At 44.8% G+C, this 14,802-nt stretch overlaps 2 protein-coding genes across 4 annotated transcripts in view; one reads left to right on the forward strand and one right to left on the reverse strand.

Annotated features, from left to right (window-relative positions):
• Nucleotides 1–14,802, forward strand: part of MYRIP (myosin VIIA and Rab interacting protein) — a 227,693-nt gene that overhangs the window by 127,640 nt on the left and 85,251 nt on the right. The gene's annotated exons all lie outside the window — the stretch shown is intronic.
• LOC145520641 (uncharacterized) overlaps nucleotides 1–14,802 on the reverse strand; it is a 279,274-nt gene that overhangs the window by 14,342 nt on the left and 250,130 nt on the right. The window contains exon 8 of one of the 2 annotated variants that reach the window (XM_081527640.1): nucleotides 3,035–3,301. The exons of the other annotated variant lie outside the window; for it this stretch is intronic. Within the exon in view, the coding sequence (XP_081383766.1) occupies nucleotides 3,257–3,301 (45 nt within the window). The 3' untranslated portion in view covers nucleotides 3,035–3,256. Of the gene's footprint in view, nucleotides 1–3,034; nucleotides 3,302–14,802 lie in introns of those variants that run through there. 2 annotated transcript variants of the gene reach the window in all.

Raw genomic sequence — 14,802 nt, forward strand, 5'->3', positions numbered from 1 at the left:
ACACACACACACACACACACACGCACACACATCTCTCTTCCTTGTTCTCTGTCTCTCCCCATTCCCTTTTCCTCACACGCACTCACAATATGCTCCTGAATTCTTTACAGTCCCTCCACCTCTTTCCCCGCCCTCTTCTCTCTCCACCTTCCTTCCCTCACACACAGAAGTGACATCCACAGTGTCTCTCCCTGAGTCTTTGACATGTACACTTTCCCCCTTTTCTCTCACACACATAGAGGCTTTACAACACAACACCTCACCCCCTCCCCCAACATACACACACACACACACACACACACACACACACACAGATTCCAACCCTTGGACAACATCTGTGACCACTGACCCTTCAAAGGTTGGCCTCCACATGTTTTATCCATGGGATAAACTGTATCCATGTATCCTTTGGATACACCCCACATGGCAGTCAAACCCTAAACGCATGTCCCAACTTGAAGGTTGGGCTCATGCTCCCATGGAGAGTCTCAGATAAGAAAACTAATATCAGAGAAGAGACGTGATCTGAGCCTGGTCACACAGCCACTGCGTGACAGAGGGAAAACAGGGAACCCGGCTCTCTGGACCTCAAGGCTGGTATCTTTCCCATGTCTCTCTTCTGACTTAAGATGTGTCTCTTAGGCCTGAATCCTCCCAGGAATCAGGGGGACTCTGCTAGTGGTAAAGAACTCACCTCTCAATACAGGAGATGTAAGAGATGTGGGTTCGATCCCTGGGTTGGGAAGACCCCCTGGAGGAGGGCATGCCAACCCATGCCAGTATTTTTGCCTGGAGAATCCCGTGGACAGAGGAGCCTGGCGGGTGACAGTCCATGAGGTCACAGAGTCAGACACAACTGAAGCATCTTAGCAAGCAAGCAATGTGAGGATGAAGTCACGTTGAGTGCATGACAAAGCGGGCATGATAAACCAGTGGGAAGATCTCTGTAAGTGCCTCTGACTCTGCAGGTTCCACTCCCCTCCAACAAAACCCTCAAATAAGTGACCAACAGAATCAAAGATCGTACCGAGTCTGCGTCACTTCTGGCCACAGGGGTGGCCAGCCCAGGCCAGAATTTCTGTGTGATTTCATGGCAAGAGCTGAATAGAGGGCTGTCTGGACTGGCCTGAGGAGAGCTTCTGTGTAGGCAGCCTGGGAAGTGGGGTGCAGCCCAGCAGATTCTCCCGGAGCCCCCACCTCAGAGCAGTGGGGCTGAGAGAACAGGGCAGAAGACATCAGTATCTTTGAAAGATAAAAGCTCTCTTTGCCAGGCAAAACGACAACTGTGAGAAAAATCCGGGCATCTGTGCTGCTTGGCAAGGCCCCCTGTGTACTGTTTGGGTAGAGCAAGGCACCCCAGCCGTCGTCCTGACTCCTTGTTTTCTGGATCACTGTGACTTGGTATCAGTGGCCCTGCCAGAACCCAGAAAAAAGGCTCATCTGTTGCCATGGAGGCTCTCAGCTTCTTCAGAGGCTGGGCCTTGAATCACTGCCTCTGCAAACAGATCCCACAAGCACCACAAAAATAAGCTTGTGGAAAAGGGAAATTATTTTTCTGTATAAGGTCTAACATTATTGAGAGCTTATTCTTTTTTTAAAGATTTGTTTAAAACTTTTTCTTTTGTATTGGGGTATAGCCAATTAACAATGTGATAGTTTCAGGTGAACAGTGAAGGGACTCAGCCATACATATACATGTGTTCATTCTCCCCCAAACTCCCCTCCCATCCAGGTACCACATAACATTGAGCAGAGTTTCATGTGCTACACAGTAGGTCATTGTTGGTTATCCATTTGAAATAAAGCAGTGTATACATGCAAGCATAAGTTCCTTCTCTAAGTCTGTGAGTCTCTTTCTGTTATATACGTTTATTTGTATCATTTTTTTTAAAGATTCTTTTTTAATGTGGACCATTTTTTTAAAGTGTTTATTGAATTTGTTACAGTATTGCCTCTCTTCCACATCCTGACTTTTTTGGCCACGAGACATGTGGCATCCAAGCCCCCAACCAGGGATCAAACCTTCACCCTCTGCACCGGAAGGCAAAGTCCCAACCACTGGACTGCCAGGGAAGTCTCAAGAGAGCTTATTCTGTACTGAATGACTGTTCTGAGCACTCAGTTCTCCTCATAACTCCATAAGGCAGATATACTGCACCCATTTTACAGATGTAGAAACTAGGGAAAGAGAGCTTAGCCATCTTAGCCAGCACTTGCTAGGAAGTGGAGGAGTCAGGAGTTATACCAGGCAGGCTGGCTCCACAGTTTATCCTCTGTACTATGATGCTCTCAAGAACTCAAAAATCTGCTGCATTCTGGGGTGTTTAGTTGAATCCTGGGCAGTGGTTTCAATTTTGGTGAGAATTTTGTTGAAAGCCCCCTTGAAAGGCAATTTATGAAATGTATTCACGGCATCTCTGGAGAGATTTTTTTGGCTCTTTGCAGATGGAAGAGCTCTGAAGTCCACCATGGTGGATAATGCTAAAATAAAATATCCCCCTCCCCACCACCTACACATGCAAGATCTTTGGCCAGGCTCCCACCCTGGAGGTGGGGATTGGTAGCAACTGCGCATAATTTCCACTCCTGAAGCATGCATCCTGCAGCATGGCGCCCGGAGTCTCCTGAGTGTCCCAGTCAAGAGAAATCTGCAGAGGCCTGGGCACACCACAGAACCCACGTGGAGGTCCCTTCTGCTCACAATGGGACACCAGAAGGGGGATTAGGGATGCCTATCGACAGCATCGGCAGTACGGGTGGTGTGGACCTTGTCTAAGAGGAGCTTGACAACTCGAGGAGAAGGGACATGTGGCTGGAGGAACTCAGTCGCGATTGTGAGAGAACCTCGCGGTTCCCATCTGCTCTCATCTCTCCCAGCAGCCCTGCCAACTCTGATCTGAGCTCATGATGGCGCTCCCTTCAAGTCGGAGTTCCTCGCACTTTCACCCCCCAAATGACCAGTCTCAACAACTGGGCGGGTCAGATGGCTTGCATCTGGCCCCGTTGGAAACCATTGTATGATTTCAACTTACTGTGCAAGTCAAAGGACAAGAGCAGCCTTTTATTTTTTTGAGATTTACATTTGAATTAACTTGAAGTACATTAACTTCTTTGATTTGCTGAATATAAATGTGTTCCCATTTTTGTAAGAGGTGGCCATTGATTTTTGCATGAAAAAGAGTGGGTGAGGCTTGTGCCTTTTCCAAGTTTGCATTTATGCCCCACGTATACGGAGAGAACCCATTTCTGATGCAGTTCATTCCAGGAGAGTGTAAACAGAATTTTGTGCACCTGCGTTTATCTGGAAGAAAGACACACATTCAGAGGCTGCAGGTATTTGGCAGTGGGCAAAAAAAAAGCAGTTTCTTCCCTTCCTCAGCATCCTTGGTTTATCTGTAGATCCTTTTCTAAGTAAGTGCTTTATCAACAGTGGTGCGCTGTAAGCAGAGTGCCCTGCGTCCTCATGAATATTCTGAAGCATGCACTCACACACACAGATGGGAGCTGGTATGATGATTTGCACAATAGTCTGCCTAGCACTTCACAGCAAGGGGGTAGCACATCCTTCAAAATCCTGCCTAGACCCTTTAGAAGGAAGATTCCCCAGTTTTTTCCTAACAAATGTTCTGCTCCCTTTGTGTGTGTGTGTGTGTGTGTGTGTGTGTGTGTGTGTGTGTGTGAAGGCCATTCTCTGCCACACTGATGTATAAGCAAATTTGGAAATATTTTAAATGCCAATCAATTGGGCACAGTTAAAATATGCCTGCTAAGTTGCTTCAGTAGTGTCCAACTCTGTGTAACCCTATGGACAGTAGCCCGGCAGGCTTCTCCGTCCGTTGGGATTCTCCAGGCAAGAATACTGGAGTGGGTTGCCTTTCCCTTCTCCTGCATTGGCAAGCAGGTTTCTTTACCACTAGCGCCACCTGGAAAGCCCCAAATGAAATATAGTGAAAGTGAAAGTGGACTCTTTGCAACCCCATGGATATACATACAGTCCATGGAATTCTCCAGGCCAGAATATCAGAGTGGGTAGCCTTTCCCTTCTCCAGGGGATCTTCCCGACCCAGGGATCGAACCAGGGTCTCCTGTATTGCAGGCGGATTCTTTACCACTTGAGCCACAAGGGCAGCCCAAGAATACTGGAGTGGGTAACCTATCCCTTCTCCAGCAGATCTTCCCAACCCAGGAATCGAACCCAGGGTCTCCTGTATTGCAGGTGGATTCTTTACCAACTGAGCTATCAGGGAAACCCAAATAAAATATAGTATACCCCAAAACAGGAATAAGGAGGCTTTATGTTTATGATATGGGATGATCACCAGATGTGTTCTTCTGGAACAGTGCAAAGAGGTACTATACTACCATTTGTACAGGAAAAAAAAGCAGAGGTGAATATTTTAGGGAGTATTGTCTGTGTGTGCCTAGGTGACAAGAAACTGATAGCACTGTCTGCCTCTGAACTGGACGGGATGGTGACCATGAGTGAGCAGGAGATACATTTTAAACTCTGTGACATATCTATTACATTTTTTTCCTTAAGGAAAATCAAAAAGCAAAAAACAAGAGAGCATATTGGCTTCACTGTTGACCAGCTATCTAGCCTTTGTTTTCGCAAAAGAATACTTGTCTCATCATTTAATTTTGAGAACTAAAAAGACCTGGCCCCATGCCAGGTGTATGGTAGGCACTCAACAAGTGATGGATCCTGTCAAGTACATGGCAGCCCCAGCAACTACAACCTACTGTAAACAAACAGTGATGTCTTACATTATCTTTAACCACCCACTTAATATAACAAAGTCCTTGCCTTTTAATTTTCATAGTAGTACATTGTGTGTTTATTATAGCCAAGTCCAGAATTGGTTAATATAAACAGTAAGCAGATCATCTTCTTGTCCCAACAACCAGCTTGGAACTTAAAGACACCTCACTATATGACATAATGTTACATATGTGGTAAGTCGCTCAGTCGTGTCCGACTCTTTGCGATCCCATGGACTATAGCCCACGAAGCTCCTCTGTCCGTGGGGATTCTCCAGGCAAGAATACTGGAGTGGGTTGCCACGCCCTCCTCCAGGGGATCTTCCTGACCTGGGAATCAAAACCAAGTCTCTTGCATCTCCTGCATTGACAGGCAGATTCTTTACCACTAGCACCACCTGGGAAGCCCAAAGTAAGTGTGTCCTTTCCTTTTCTGGCTTATTCACCAGTTTGAGTAATGGCAACATTTATGTTAACAATAAGCCAAAAAGGAAATTACACACTTTTTTTTAATACAAACGTGAAAATGTTATCAGAGCAAAGCTGGCGTACGTCATTGTGTCAGGATGTGGGAGGTGAGGCGAGATCCAGTGCAACTGTGCGTCCCTGAAAGTTTGGCTAAAGGAAGCTGTGATCATTTGTATTCTGAGGGTGCGGGAGGTGAGATGCAGGAAGATAAACATGTCTTCCAGACCACACATAGAGTGATGTGACTGGGGCAAGAATCCACGTGTGCTGACTGCCTTTTCTCTGCTGTCTCGGTTCCTAGTTCATGCAGAGTAGCACAGGACAGATGTGAGATTTCCCTTCTGGGCCCGCATGGTTCAGAGTGCAGATTTCTGTAGCTAGAGCCAGACCAGTGGCTCTTCAAATAAATGCAGTTAAATTCTCTTATTTCAGGTTGATTCTGACAAGTGAAAGATGTTTAAGTCCCAATCAGCTTTACAATTAAGAAGGCAAAAGAAAAGCCGTATTCCAATGACATTTACTCCTGCCTCCAAACAGCCAACGCTAAAAGAAACCATTTCGTTCCCCATCCCCCAGGCTTGATAACTGCCTGGTTGAGTATCATTCCGACTCACTGAACCAGACAGAGAGGAATGAATGAGCCAAAGAGATGCTGGAGAGATGGAAGAGTGCAGGGCCAGGTCAGTGCCAGTGGCATCAAGTCTGGGGAGGGCTTCCTGAGGGACAGGTAGGGACAGACAGTTGGGAGGCCAGAGTGGCTGCAAAGAAGAGGTGCTGTGCCCAAGACCTATGAATGACAGCTGAAAAGTCCTGGAGGGACAGAGCATGCCCTGACACATCCGCTTCCAGACCATCTCAGAAATGTCTTCTTATTTAGACCTTCCTGGGCTTCTCTGGTTCAGATGGTACAGGATCCACCTGCAATGCAGGAGACCTGGGTTGGATCCCTGGGTCAGGAAGATCCCCTGGAGAAGGGAGTGACTCCAGTATTCTTGCCTGGAGAATTCCATGGACAGAGGAGCCTGGTAGGCTACATTCCATGGGGTTCCAAAAAGTTGGACACGACTGAGCAACTAGGACTTATTTTCTTGGGTGATGGGGCTTCATTGGTTTTTATCCCGAATTACTCATGCAGGACCCCAGCCTCCTCCAAAACTCCTCCCCCCACCCCACACCTATGGGAGTCTCTTAAGGGCACAGGTCTCAACAACTAGCCGTGACATCCATGGATGTTTTTCCACTTTCTCCCCAGCTGTTCCTCATCCCAAATGTATTATGGGTGCTGTATTCATCACCACACTCCCCTGGGTACCACCACTGTACTCTCTGGGCACCACCTTCTCCTCCTGGGGTCATCTGCTTTACTGGGCAACGTTTTCCCCTGCCAGGGGCACAGCTGTATCCCCCCAGGCACCCATCTGCCACCACAGAACCTACTGTCAAAGTGCCAACACGGAGCTGCCCTCTCAAGGCCAAGTTAGGGTGCGGTAAGCAAGGCATTCACCTTGGGTGCAAAATTTAAGGGCGTGACCAAAGCCAAATAATTAAGGTAAATATTTAAATGACAGTATGTTTAAAAGCAAAATTAGTGCAAAAATTCATAAAGAATAAAATATAAGTGTTTTCACTGAAGTATAGTTGATATACAATATGATAGAAGTTACAGGTGTACCATATAGTCATTCACAATTTTTAAAAGTTATATACCATTTATAGTTATTATAAAATATTTGCTATCAAAATGCAAAAATTTTGACTAAAGACAGGGTCTATTAATAGTGAATACTTCTGACTGGAGACTGAGACAAAAGGAAATAATTATCCCCTTATGTAATATTCTTATGTATTTTAATGATAATTTTTCTAGCATATTAAAGTATCTTAAAAAAAATAGTGAAAAGTTGAAAAGCATGTATGTTAAACTCACAGTGTTATTTTAAGTTTAAATATTTTATTTAAATAAAAAGCACAACTACTTATAATTTTACTTTCCTGGCTTTAATGGAAGCATTCTCACCAATAATATTTTTAAGGTACCACCTCACAGCAGTCGAATGGCCATTATTTAAAAGTCTACAGGACTTGCCTGGTGGTACAGTGGATTGGAATTTGCCTGCTAACGCAGGGGGTATGGGTTCAATCCCTGGTTCAGGAAGTTTCCGCATGCCATGGAGCAACTACGCCTGTAAACCACAACTACTGAGCCTGAGTGCCACAACTACTAACGCTGGTACACATAGAGCCCGTACTCCGAAACAAGAGTAGCCACTGCAACAAGAAGCCCATGCATCCCAACAAAGAGCAGCCCCTGCTTGCCACAACCAGAGAAAGCCCACAAGTAGCAACAGAGACCCAGTGCAACGAAAAAATAAACAATATTTTTTTTTAAAAAAAAGGCTGCAATTAACCAATGCTGGAGAGGGTGTTGAGAAAGGGGAACCCTCCTACACTGTTGTTGGGAATGTAAGTTGGTGCAGCCAATGAGGAAAACAGTATGGAAGTTCCTCAGAAATCGAAAAATAGAATGACCATATGATCCAGCAATCCCACTCCTGGGCACATATTTAGACAAAACTATAAATCAAAACAATCCATGCAGCCCTACGCTCATAGCAGCACTATTCACAACAGCCAAGACATGAAACCAACCTAAATGTCCGTCGACTGATGAATGGATAAGGAAGATGTGGCACATATGTGCAACGGAATACTATTCTGCCATAAAAAAGAATGAGATAATGCCATTTGCAGCAACATAGATGCAACTAGAGATTATGATACTAAATAAGGTAAGTCAGAAAGAGAAAGACAGGGCTTCCTTGGTGGCTCATTGGTAAAGAATAATTGTCTGCCAATGCAGGAGACACAGGCTTGATCCCTGATCCAGGAAGATCCCACATGCCGAGGAGCAACGAAGCCCGTGCACCGTAACTATTGAGCCTGTGCTCTAGAGCCTGGGAGCTGCAGCTACTGAAGCCCGAGTGTCCTAGAGCCTGTGCTCTACGACAAGAGAAGCCACTGCAATGAGAAGCCCATGAACTGCAACTAGAGAGTAGCCCCTGATCACCACAACTAGACTCAGCACAGCCAAAAATAAATAAATACAATTAAAAAAAAAATAAAGGCAAATACCATGTGATATCACCTACACGTGGAATCTAAAATACGACACAAGTGAATGTATCTACAAAACAGAAACAGACTCACAGACATAGATAAACAGACTCACAGAGACTTGTGGTCGCTAAAGGGGAAGGCATTTGGGGAGGGATGGAGTGGGATATTGGGGTTATCAGATGTAAGCGTTTATGTATAGAATGGATAAAGAGCAAGGCCCTGCTTCATAGCACAGAGAACTATATTCAATATCTTATGATAAACCAGAATGGAAAAGAATATTTTAAAAAAGAATGTATATAAATGTATCACTGAATTACTTAGCAGAAATTAAGACAACATTGTGAGTCAACTATACGTCAATAGAAAATATTAAAACTGAAAAAAAATCTTCAAAATCCACCCCTTTATTCTCTCCTTCAGCCCATTTCCTCTTCCACCTCCGTTGGCCACTGTGAGACCTGGAGAGGTTGTGCAGAGAGGGGCGAGCAGCAGCCGCGGGGGCGTCATACACAGACACACTTCCTCACTGCTCTCCCAGGCCTTCCCTGCTGCTGTTTGTCGACTCCAGCTTCCCACCCTTAGCAGGATACTTCACATTAATGGCAATTGTCACATATCAACTGAACATGACACTTCCAGCCTCCTGGCCATGACTGTCTGCAAATTCCCAATGACATGCTCAGAGTTCCCAGTGTGAGGGCTGTTCTTTTCCATCGAGTCTCTCAGCACGTCTTGACTTGTTGAGACTGATTGCTCTGACTCCGTGCTCAAGGGCCTTCGTGCTGTCAGGGCTGAAGGAGCCTTATTGTCCAAACACCTGTCTGTCGTTCTGTTGTTTTCCCCATGGCTCTGAATTAGTCATATTGTCCTGTGTTCTTTACAACATGTCAGCTCTACCCTCAGGCCCAGTGATTCTCAGCGTGGACCTCAGAGTGTCAGCTTCACGTCCCCTGCACGTCGTCAGGAATGCTCATAGTCGGGCCCTGCCCGGACCAAACAAATCAGAACCTCTGAAGTCGGGCCCAGCAAGCTGGGTTTTAAGTTTAAGAACTGCTAAAGGTTAAGAACCACTTTAACCCTAAAGTCTAACCTTTTGCTTAAGATGAAATGTAAAAATTGAACACATTTCCTGACAAGTCTAGTTTTACTCTTTATCTATCGATTATACTCACATCCTGCCAAAAAAAAAAAAAAAAAAGATGCAGAGGGCTTAAAAGAAAATAATAATATTGATGATAATTAAAAAAATAGCACATCCTGAAGATTTACACTGGGCAGGATACTGTGCTGGGTGCCTCCCATGTATTATATCATTTAATCTTTACAAAAATCTGATGAAATATTTATTATGGCCTTTTGCATCTTGGAGGGAAAAAAAACCTCTGTTAGGTTAAATAGCCAAGGATCAGGTTTGGGGGAGAAAAAGGTTTGTTTGTTCTGTGGGGGTTTTTGTTTTCCTTTTCTAGTAAGTTGGGTAGTCATACTTTGAATTTATTTTAGGGACATTGTATCCAAGGAGTTACTTAGAAATCATGATTCCTAAGAGTTGAGTCTCACTCAGCAGAGGAGAGGGGCTTCCCCAGTGGCTCAGTGGACACAGGAGACCCGGGTTTGATCCCTGGGTTGAGAATATCACCTGGAGAAGGGGAATGGCCACCCGTGCCAGTCTTCTTGCCTGGAGAATCCTATGGACAAAGGAGCCTGGCGGTCTGCAGTTCATGGGGACGCAAAGAGTTGGACATGATTGAGCGACACACACACAGCAGAGGAGGTCTGAGTGATTCTGGTGGCAAGACGTTCTCTTGTCCTTTCCTCAATACGAGTGCTCCCTGGGGGGAGCTGCCATCAGCAGGGTGACGGACCTGGCTGGAAAGTTCTGGGCTCCCTGGGCCTCCACTGGCAGGAGTAACAGTGCACACTGTCATTCAGGGAAGTCGGTCCCTGGACAGCTGCTGTCTTCGAAGACATGTAACAAGCAGCCAAGGTCCGTGTTGATGTCAATTATTGGTCCTGATCCTATATTGTGGTCTACATAGGAGGAGGGGTGGCTCTTCGATTTTTACTTCTTTAGAGTTTCCTCTAGAGGTCTTCTTATAATAGAACTTAGTTTAATGAATATTTCCTCACTCCCTGAAAGGGTGGGAGGAAGAGAAGATAGTGTATCAATTTCTCTGCCTCCGGGAGCACCTCCTTTGTGGCCCCACCTCCTGGCTCCAGGATGCTCCTCCCAGCAATGGTACCAGCTCCCTGGCCCCTCTGGCCCTGGGGTGGTGGCAGCTTCCCCACTGCGAGCCTCTAGGATGCCTCACCATCCTCTCGTGGGAGTCTCAGTGATTTCGTCATCTGTGTAACCAATTGCCTGTATTAGAGTCAATCTGTTTGAAACACCTAGAGTTTTCTCTCTTTTATGTCCATTCAGTGTGTTGTTGGTTCTGAATCTTCTCGTTCTGTGTTCTGTGAGGCAGAGCTCACTGATCATGGTTGTGCTTACAGTTTTTAGGAGAGATGCTTTGTTATCCATACATCATCAGGGTCCTCTTGAGTTGGCCATGGATTTTAATCTTACCAATGTTAGTTCATCATTATCAATTTAGTCTGTTGTAGTTTGTTTGGGAAACTTTCCTTTATATAATGATTTGGACTTGGCTCATCAGTATTTTGGGCATTTTATTTATTTATTTATTTCTATAATGAAAGCACCTGAAATTGGGAGTACCATTGTAATTATTCTATTCCTCTTCCAAACTTTTTATCACCCAGTTCAGTTCTTTTTCCTTGGAAAGCAGGAAAAGCAAGTGAAAGTGTTAGTTACTCAGTCATGTGTGACCCTTTGTGAGCCCATGGACTGTAGCCCACCAGGTTCCTCTGTCCATGGAATTCTCCAGGCAAGAATACTGGAGTGGGTTGCCTTGCCTTCCTCCAGGGGATCTTCCCAACTCCGGGATCAAACCCGGGTCTCCTGCATTGCACGTGGATTCTTTACTGTCTGAACCACCAGGGAAGCCCAGGAAAATAGGAAGGAGGGAGGCAAGTCAGCTGTTGAGAGAGACAACTTGTCCTACCTAAGTGGATTGTGGTCAAGATTAACAACAAAAAAACCCACATGTGGACTCAGAAAACTCCCAGCTAATTTCACTGGGCCAGGGCTTATTAAGATTTGATGGACCTAGTTACCACCTGGGAATCTTACTAAAGTGCTGTTTGATTCTGCCAGTCTCAGGGTGACAGCAGAGGGCTGGGATTGCCGTTTTTATTGAGGCTCCATACGGTGCCCACACAGCTAGTCTGAGGACTGGACAGGAGGTAGGGGGATCCGAAGACTCTCCCCCATCAGTGTGCACAGTACCTGCTGTGCCAGACCTGGGGGCCAAGGCGGCCTTGCTTCATCACCAGCAGCAGGATCTGAGCAGTTCTGGCGTAGGCAGTTCCTTCCTCTTCACAATCCTGTTATTTTGTCTAATGAGCTGAAATCAGTCTGGCATTCCTAGGGTTGTAATTTCAGTGCTGCTCTTGTGATGTGATTCCAGTCTGTCTTCTGATGAGAATGCACCATGTTTATAAGTTTATTCATGTCACAGAAAAAAATTAGTAAATTGCTTATACAAACAAGTGACTTGAAGTGTTTAGTATCCACAGAATGATAAGTAGGTTGTTTGGGGGAAATGATACAATGATTTTACATTTCCTTCTGAATTCTTGATCCCTGGGGCTTTGTATTTGCTTAAACTTTGAAGCAAAAGCCTTCATTTGCAGTAAGAACGCTAACTAGAGGTTCTGGAAGGAAAATAAGCCGAGCAGATGTCAAGGCACTGACCCAAGGATGAAGTCTAAGTCTGTTCCCTTATTTGCTCTTAGTTCAGTCAATGACTAGCAAGTTCCTTGTTTCCATTTTCTCTGTAAAATAGAGATAATGCTTATTTATACCTCCCTTAACACCAATTTTTGGTTTCAGTGCTACCTGTGGACCAAGACCACCAAATCCATTTTTATAGTCCAGATTTCTATCTACAGACTAGTATATCCAATGCGCACCAGGTATTGCCACCTGGGGATGTAGGGGGCACCCCAAATATAGGTGTCCTGACTGAACTTACCACCTTCCCTCCAAACCTGATCTTCTTCCTGTATTCCCTAGTTATGTGACCATCATTTTACAGACAAACCAACTGTAGTTCCAAGGACTAAACGTCATCAATTCTGACCATGTTGTGATTGGCGAATTTCGAAGGCTTGGCTGTTGACTTTTTTAAAGCTTTAGTGTTGAAAGAAATTATCATGGTTAGATTGTGAAACTGCAAAGGACTAAGAACCTTTGTATGGGCATCCTTAGGGAAAAATTGGGATCATTTAAAAAATAAGCCAGAGAAATAAAGCAGGGTCCCTCTGTAGAGTGCCAACTTGGAAAGTTTTTCACCATAAGTCTCATCGTCGGCACTATGGCTGCCTGTCCTTCCTAAGGCACCTCTCCCATGTGCTTAGTGCAGTAAGAAGTGGCAGTTCGGGTGTCATTAAAGAAAATGTCTGGTATATCTGGAAAAGATGAAAACTCTAATTCAAAAAGATATATGCACCCCAGTGTTCATAGCAGCACTATCCACAACAGGCAAGACATAGAAGCAACCTAAATGCCCATCAACAGATATATGGATAAAAAAAGATGTATATGTCGGAAGATGTGGAACAATGGAATACTGCTTAGTCATAAAAAAGAATGAAGCAATGCCATTAGGAGCAACATGCATGGACCTGGAGATTATCATACTAAGTGAAGTAAGTCAGACAGAGCAAGACAAATAGCATATGATATAGCTTATTTGGAATCTAAAATGTGATACAAATGAACTTATTTACAAAACAGAAACAGACTCATAGACTTAGAAAACAAACTTATGGCTACTAAAGGGGAAAGGAGAGGGAGAGGAATATATTAGGAATTTGGGATTAACAGATACTCACTAATACATATAAAATAGATAAACAACAAGGATCTACTGTATAGCACAGGGAACTGTTCTGAATATTTTGTAATAAGTCATAGTGAAAAAGAATCTAAAAAATATTATAGATATATATCTATTTATATGTGTGTGTGTTACACACATATTTATGTGTGTGTTACGCACATATTTATATGTGTGTGAAACACTTTGCTGTACACCTGAAACTAACACGCTGTTATTAGTCAACTATACTTCATTGTTTTCAGTCCAGAAAAAAATGCCTGCGCCATAAATCAGTACAGACTCTGTTCTCACAGCTCTGTGGGAATGATACAGAACCCGATGCCTGTCAGCCATTCTGGAGATGCCTTTGGCTTGACTGTTGGTTCCATGGCACGATGCCTCTGGCACTCACTGAAGAGACTAGTCTGACAGCACTGTTGGGTTCGAGCTTTATCGGTTTTGTCGCTACCCATACCTGGCAGCATATGGCAGCATAGTGCCGGCATGTAAAGCCCTCAATAAATAGTGAGGAATGAATGAATGAGTGAGTGAACAAATGAAGGAATTCACGCACAGACGCATCTTGTTCAAATGGGACGCTGACACTGGGCTCTTTCCTTCTCATCTGCGCTTGCCTGAAGCTGCCTCTATTTAGGAGGCAGCTGGAGATGCGTGGGTGGGCTGGGGGCCCTGCAGCACTCAGCCAGTCCATCCTGGGTGCTGGCGACCTCACAGCCTTCTCCCCACACCTCTGCCCTATGAACCGTACGTATCCTGTGAGTCTCCTCTGAGCCGTGAATTTTAAAATAAGTGAAATAAAAGCAGTAATATCAAATGAAGGTAATCATGACTGAGCATTCCCTGGGGCTTCCAGAGAAGCTCTCCACATTAACTCGAAGTCAAAACATAATCTAAAATGCATCGGTTCTATGGAAAAGCTTTCTAGTCTCCAAATGAGGCTGTAGGTTTGCTGGTCATTCTCCAAGGATTCAGTAGCTCTCATCCTCCTACCTTCCAGCAGCCCAGGCAGTGCCCTGATTCCCCTCTCTGACTTGAGCAAGCAGAGGCATTTTAGTTTCCGTGTCATCAAAGTGTTTCTACATGCCATAGAGTTTTGGTTATAACCAGGGAACAGAGAGCTCATCCTATGATGCACTTGAAGTACAGTAAATCCCCCACGTGAGAACAAGTTCCATTCCGAGAGTGTGTTCTTAAGACCAATTTGTTCCAAGTCCAACAAAGTTAGCCTAGGTACAACTAACACAATTGGCTATAATAGTACTGTACTCTAATAGGTTTATAATACTTTTCACACAAGGGACTTCCCTGGTGGGCCAATGGTTAAGAATCTGCGTTGCAATGCAGGGGATGCAGGTTAGATCCCTGGTCTGGGAACTAAGATCCCACGTGCCATGAAGCAACAAAGCCTGCATGCCCCAACTATTGAGCCTGTGCACCACAACTAGAGAGTCTATGCACCGCAATGAAAGATCCTCCAGGACGCAATGAC

The sequence above is a fragment of the Giraffa tippelskirchi genome, chromosome 9 (genome assembly GCF_054371585.1).
Source record: "Giraffa tippelskirchi isolate mGirTip1 chromosome 9, T2T-mGirTip1v1.2.pri, whole genome shotgun sequence".
Lineage (NCBI taxonomy): Eukaryota > Metazoa > Chordata > Mammalia > Artiodactyla > Giraffidae > Giraffa > Giraffa tippelskirchi.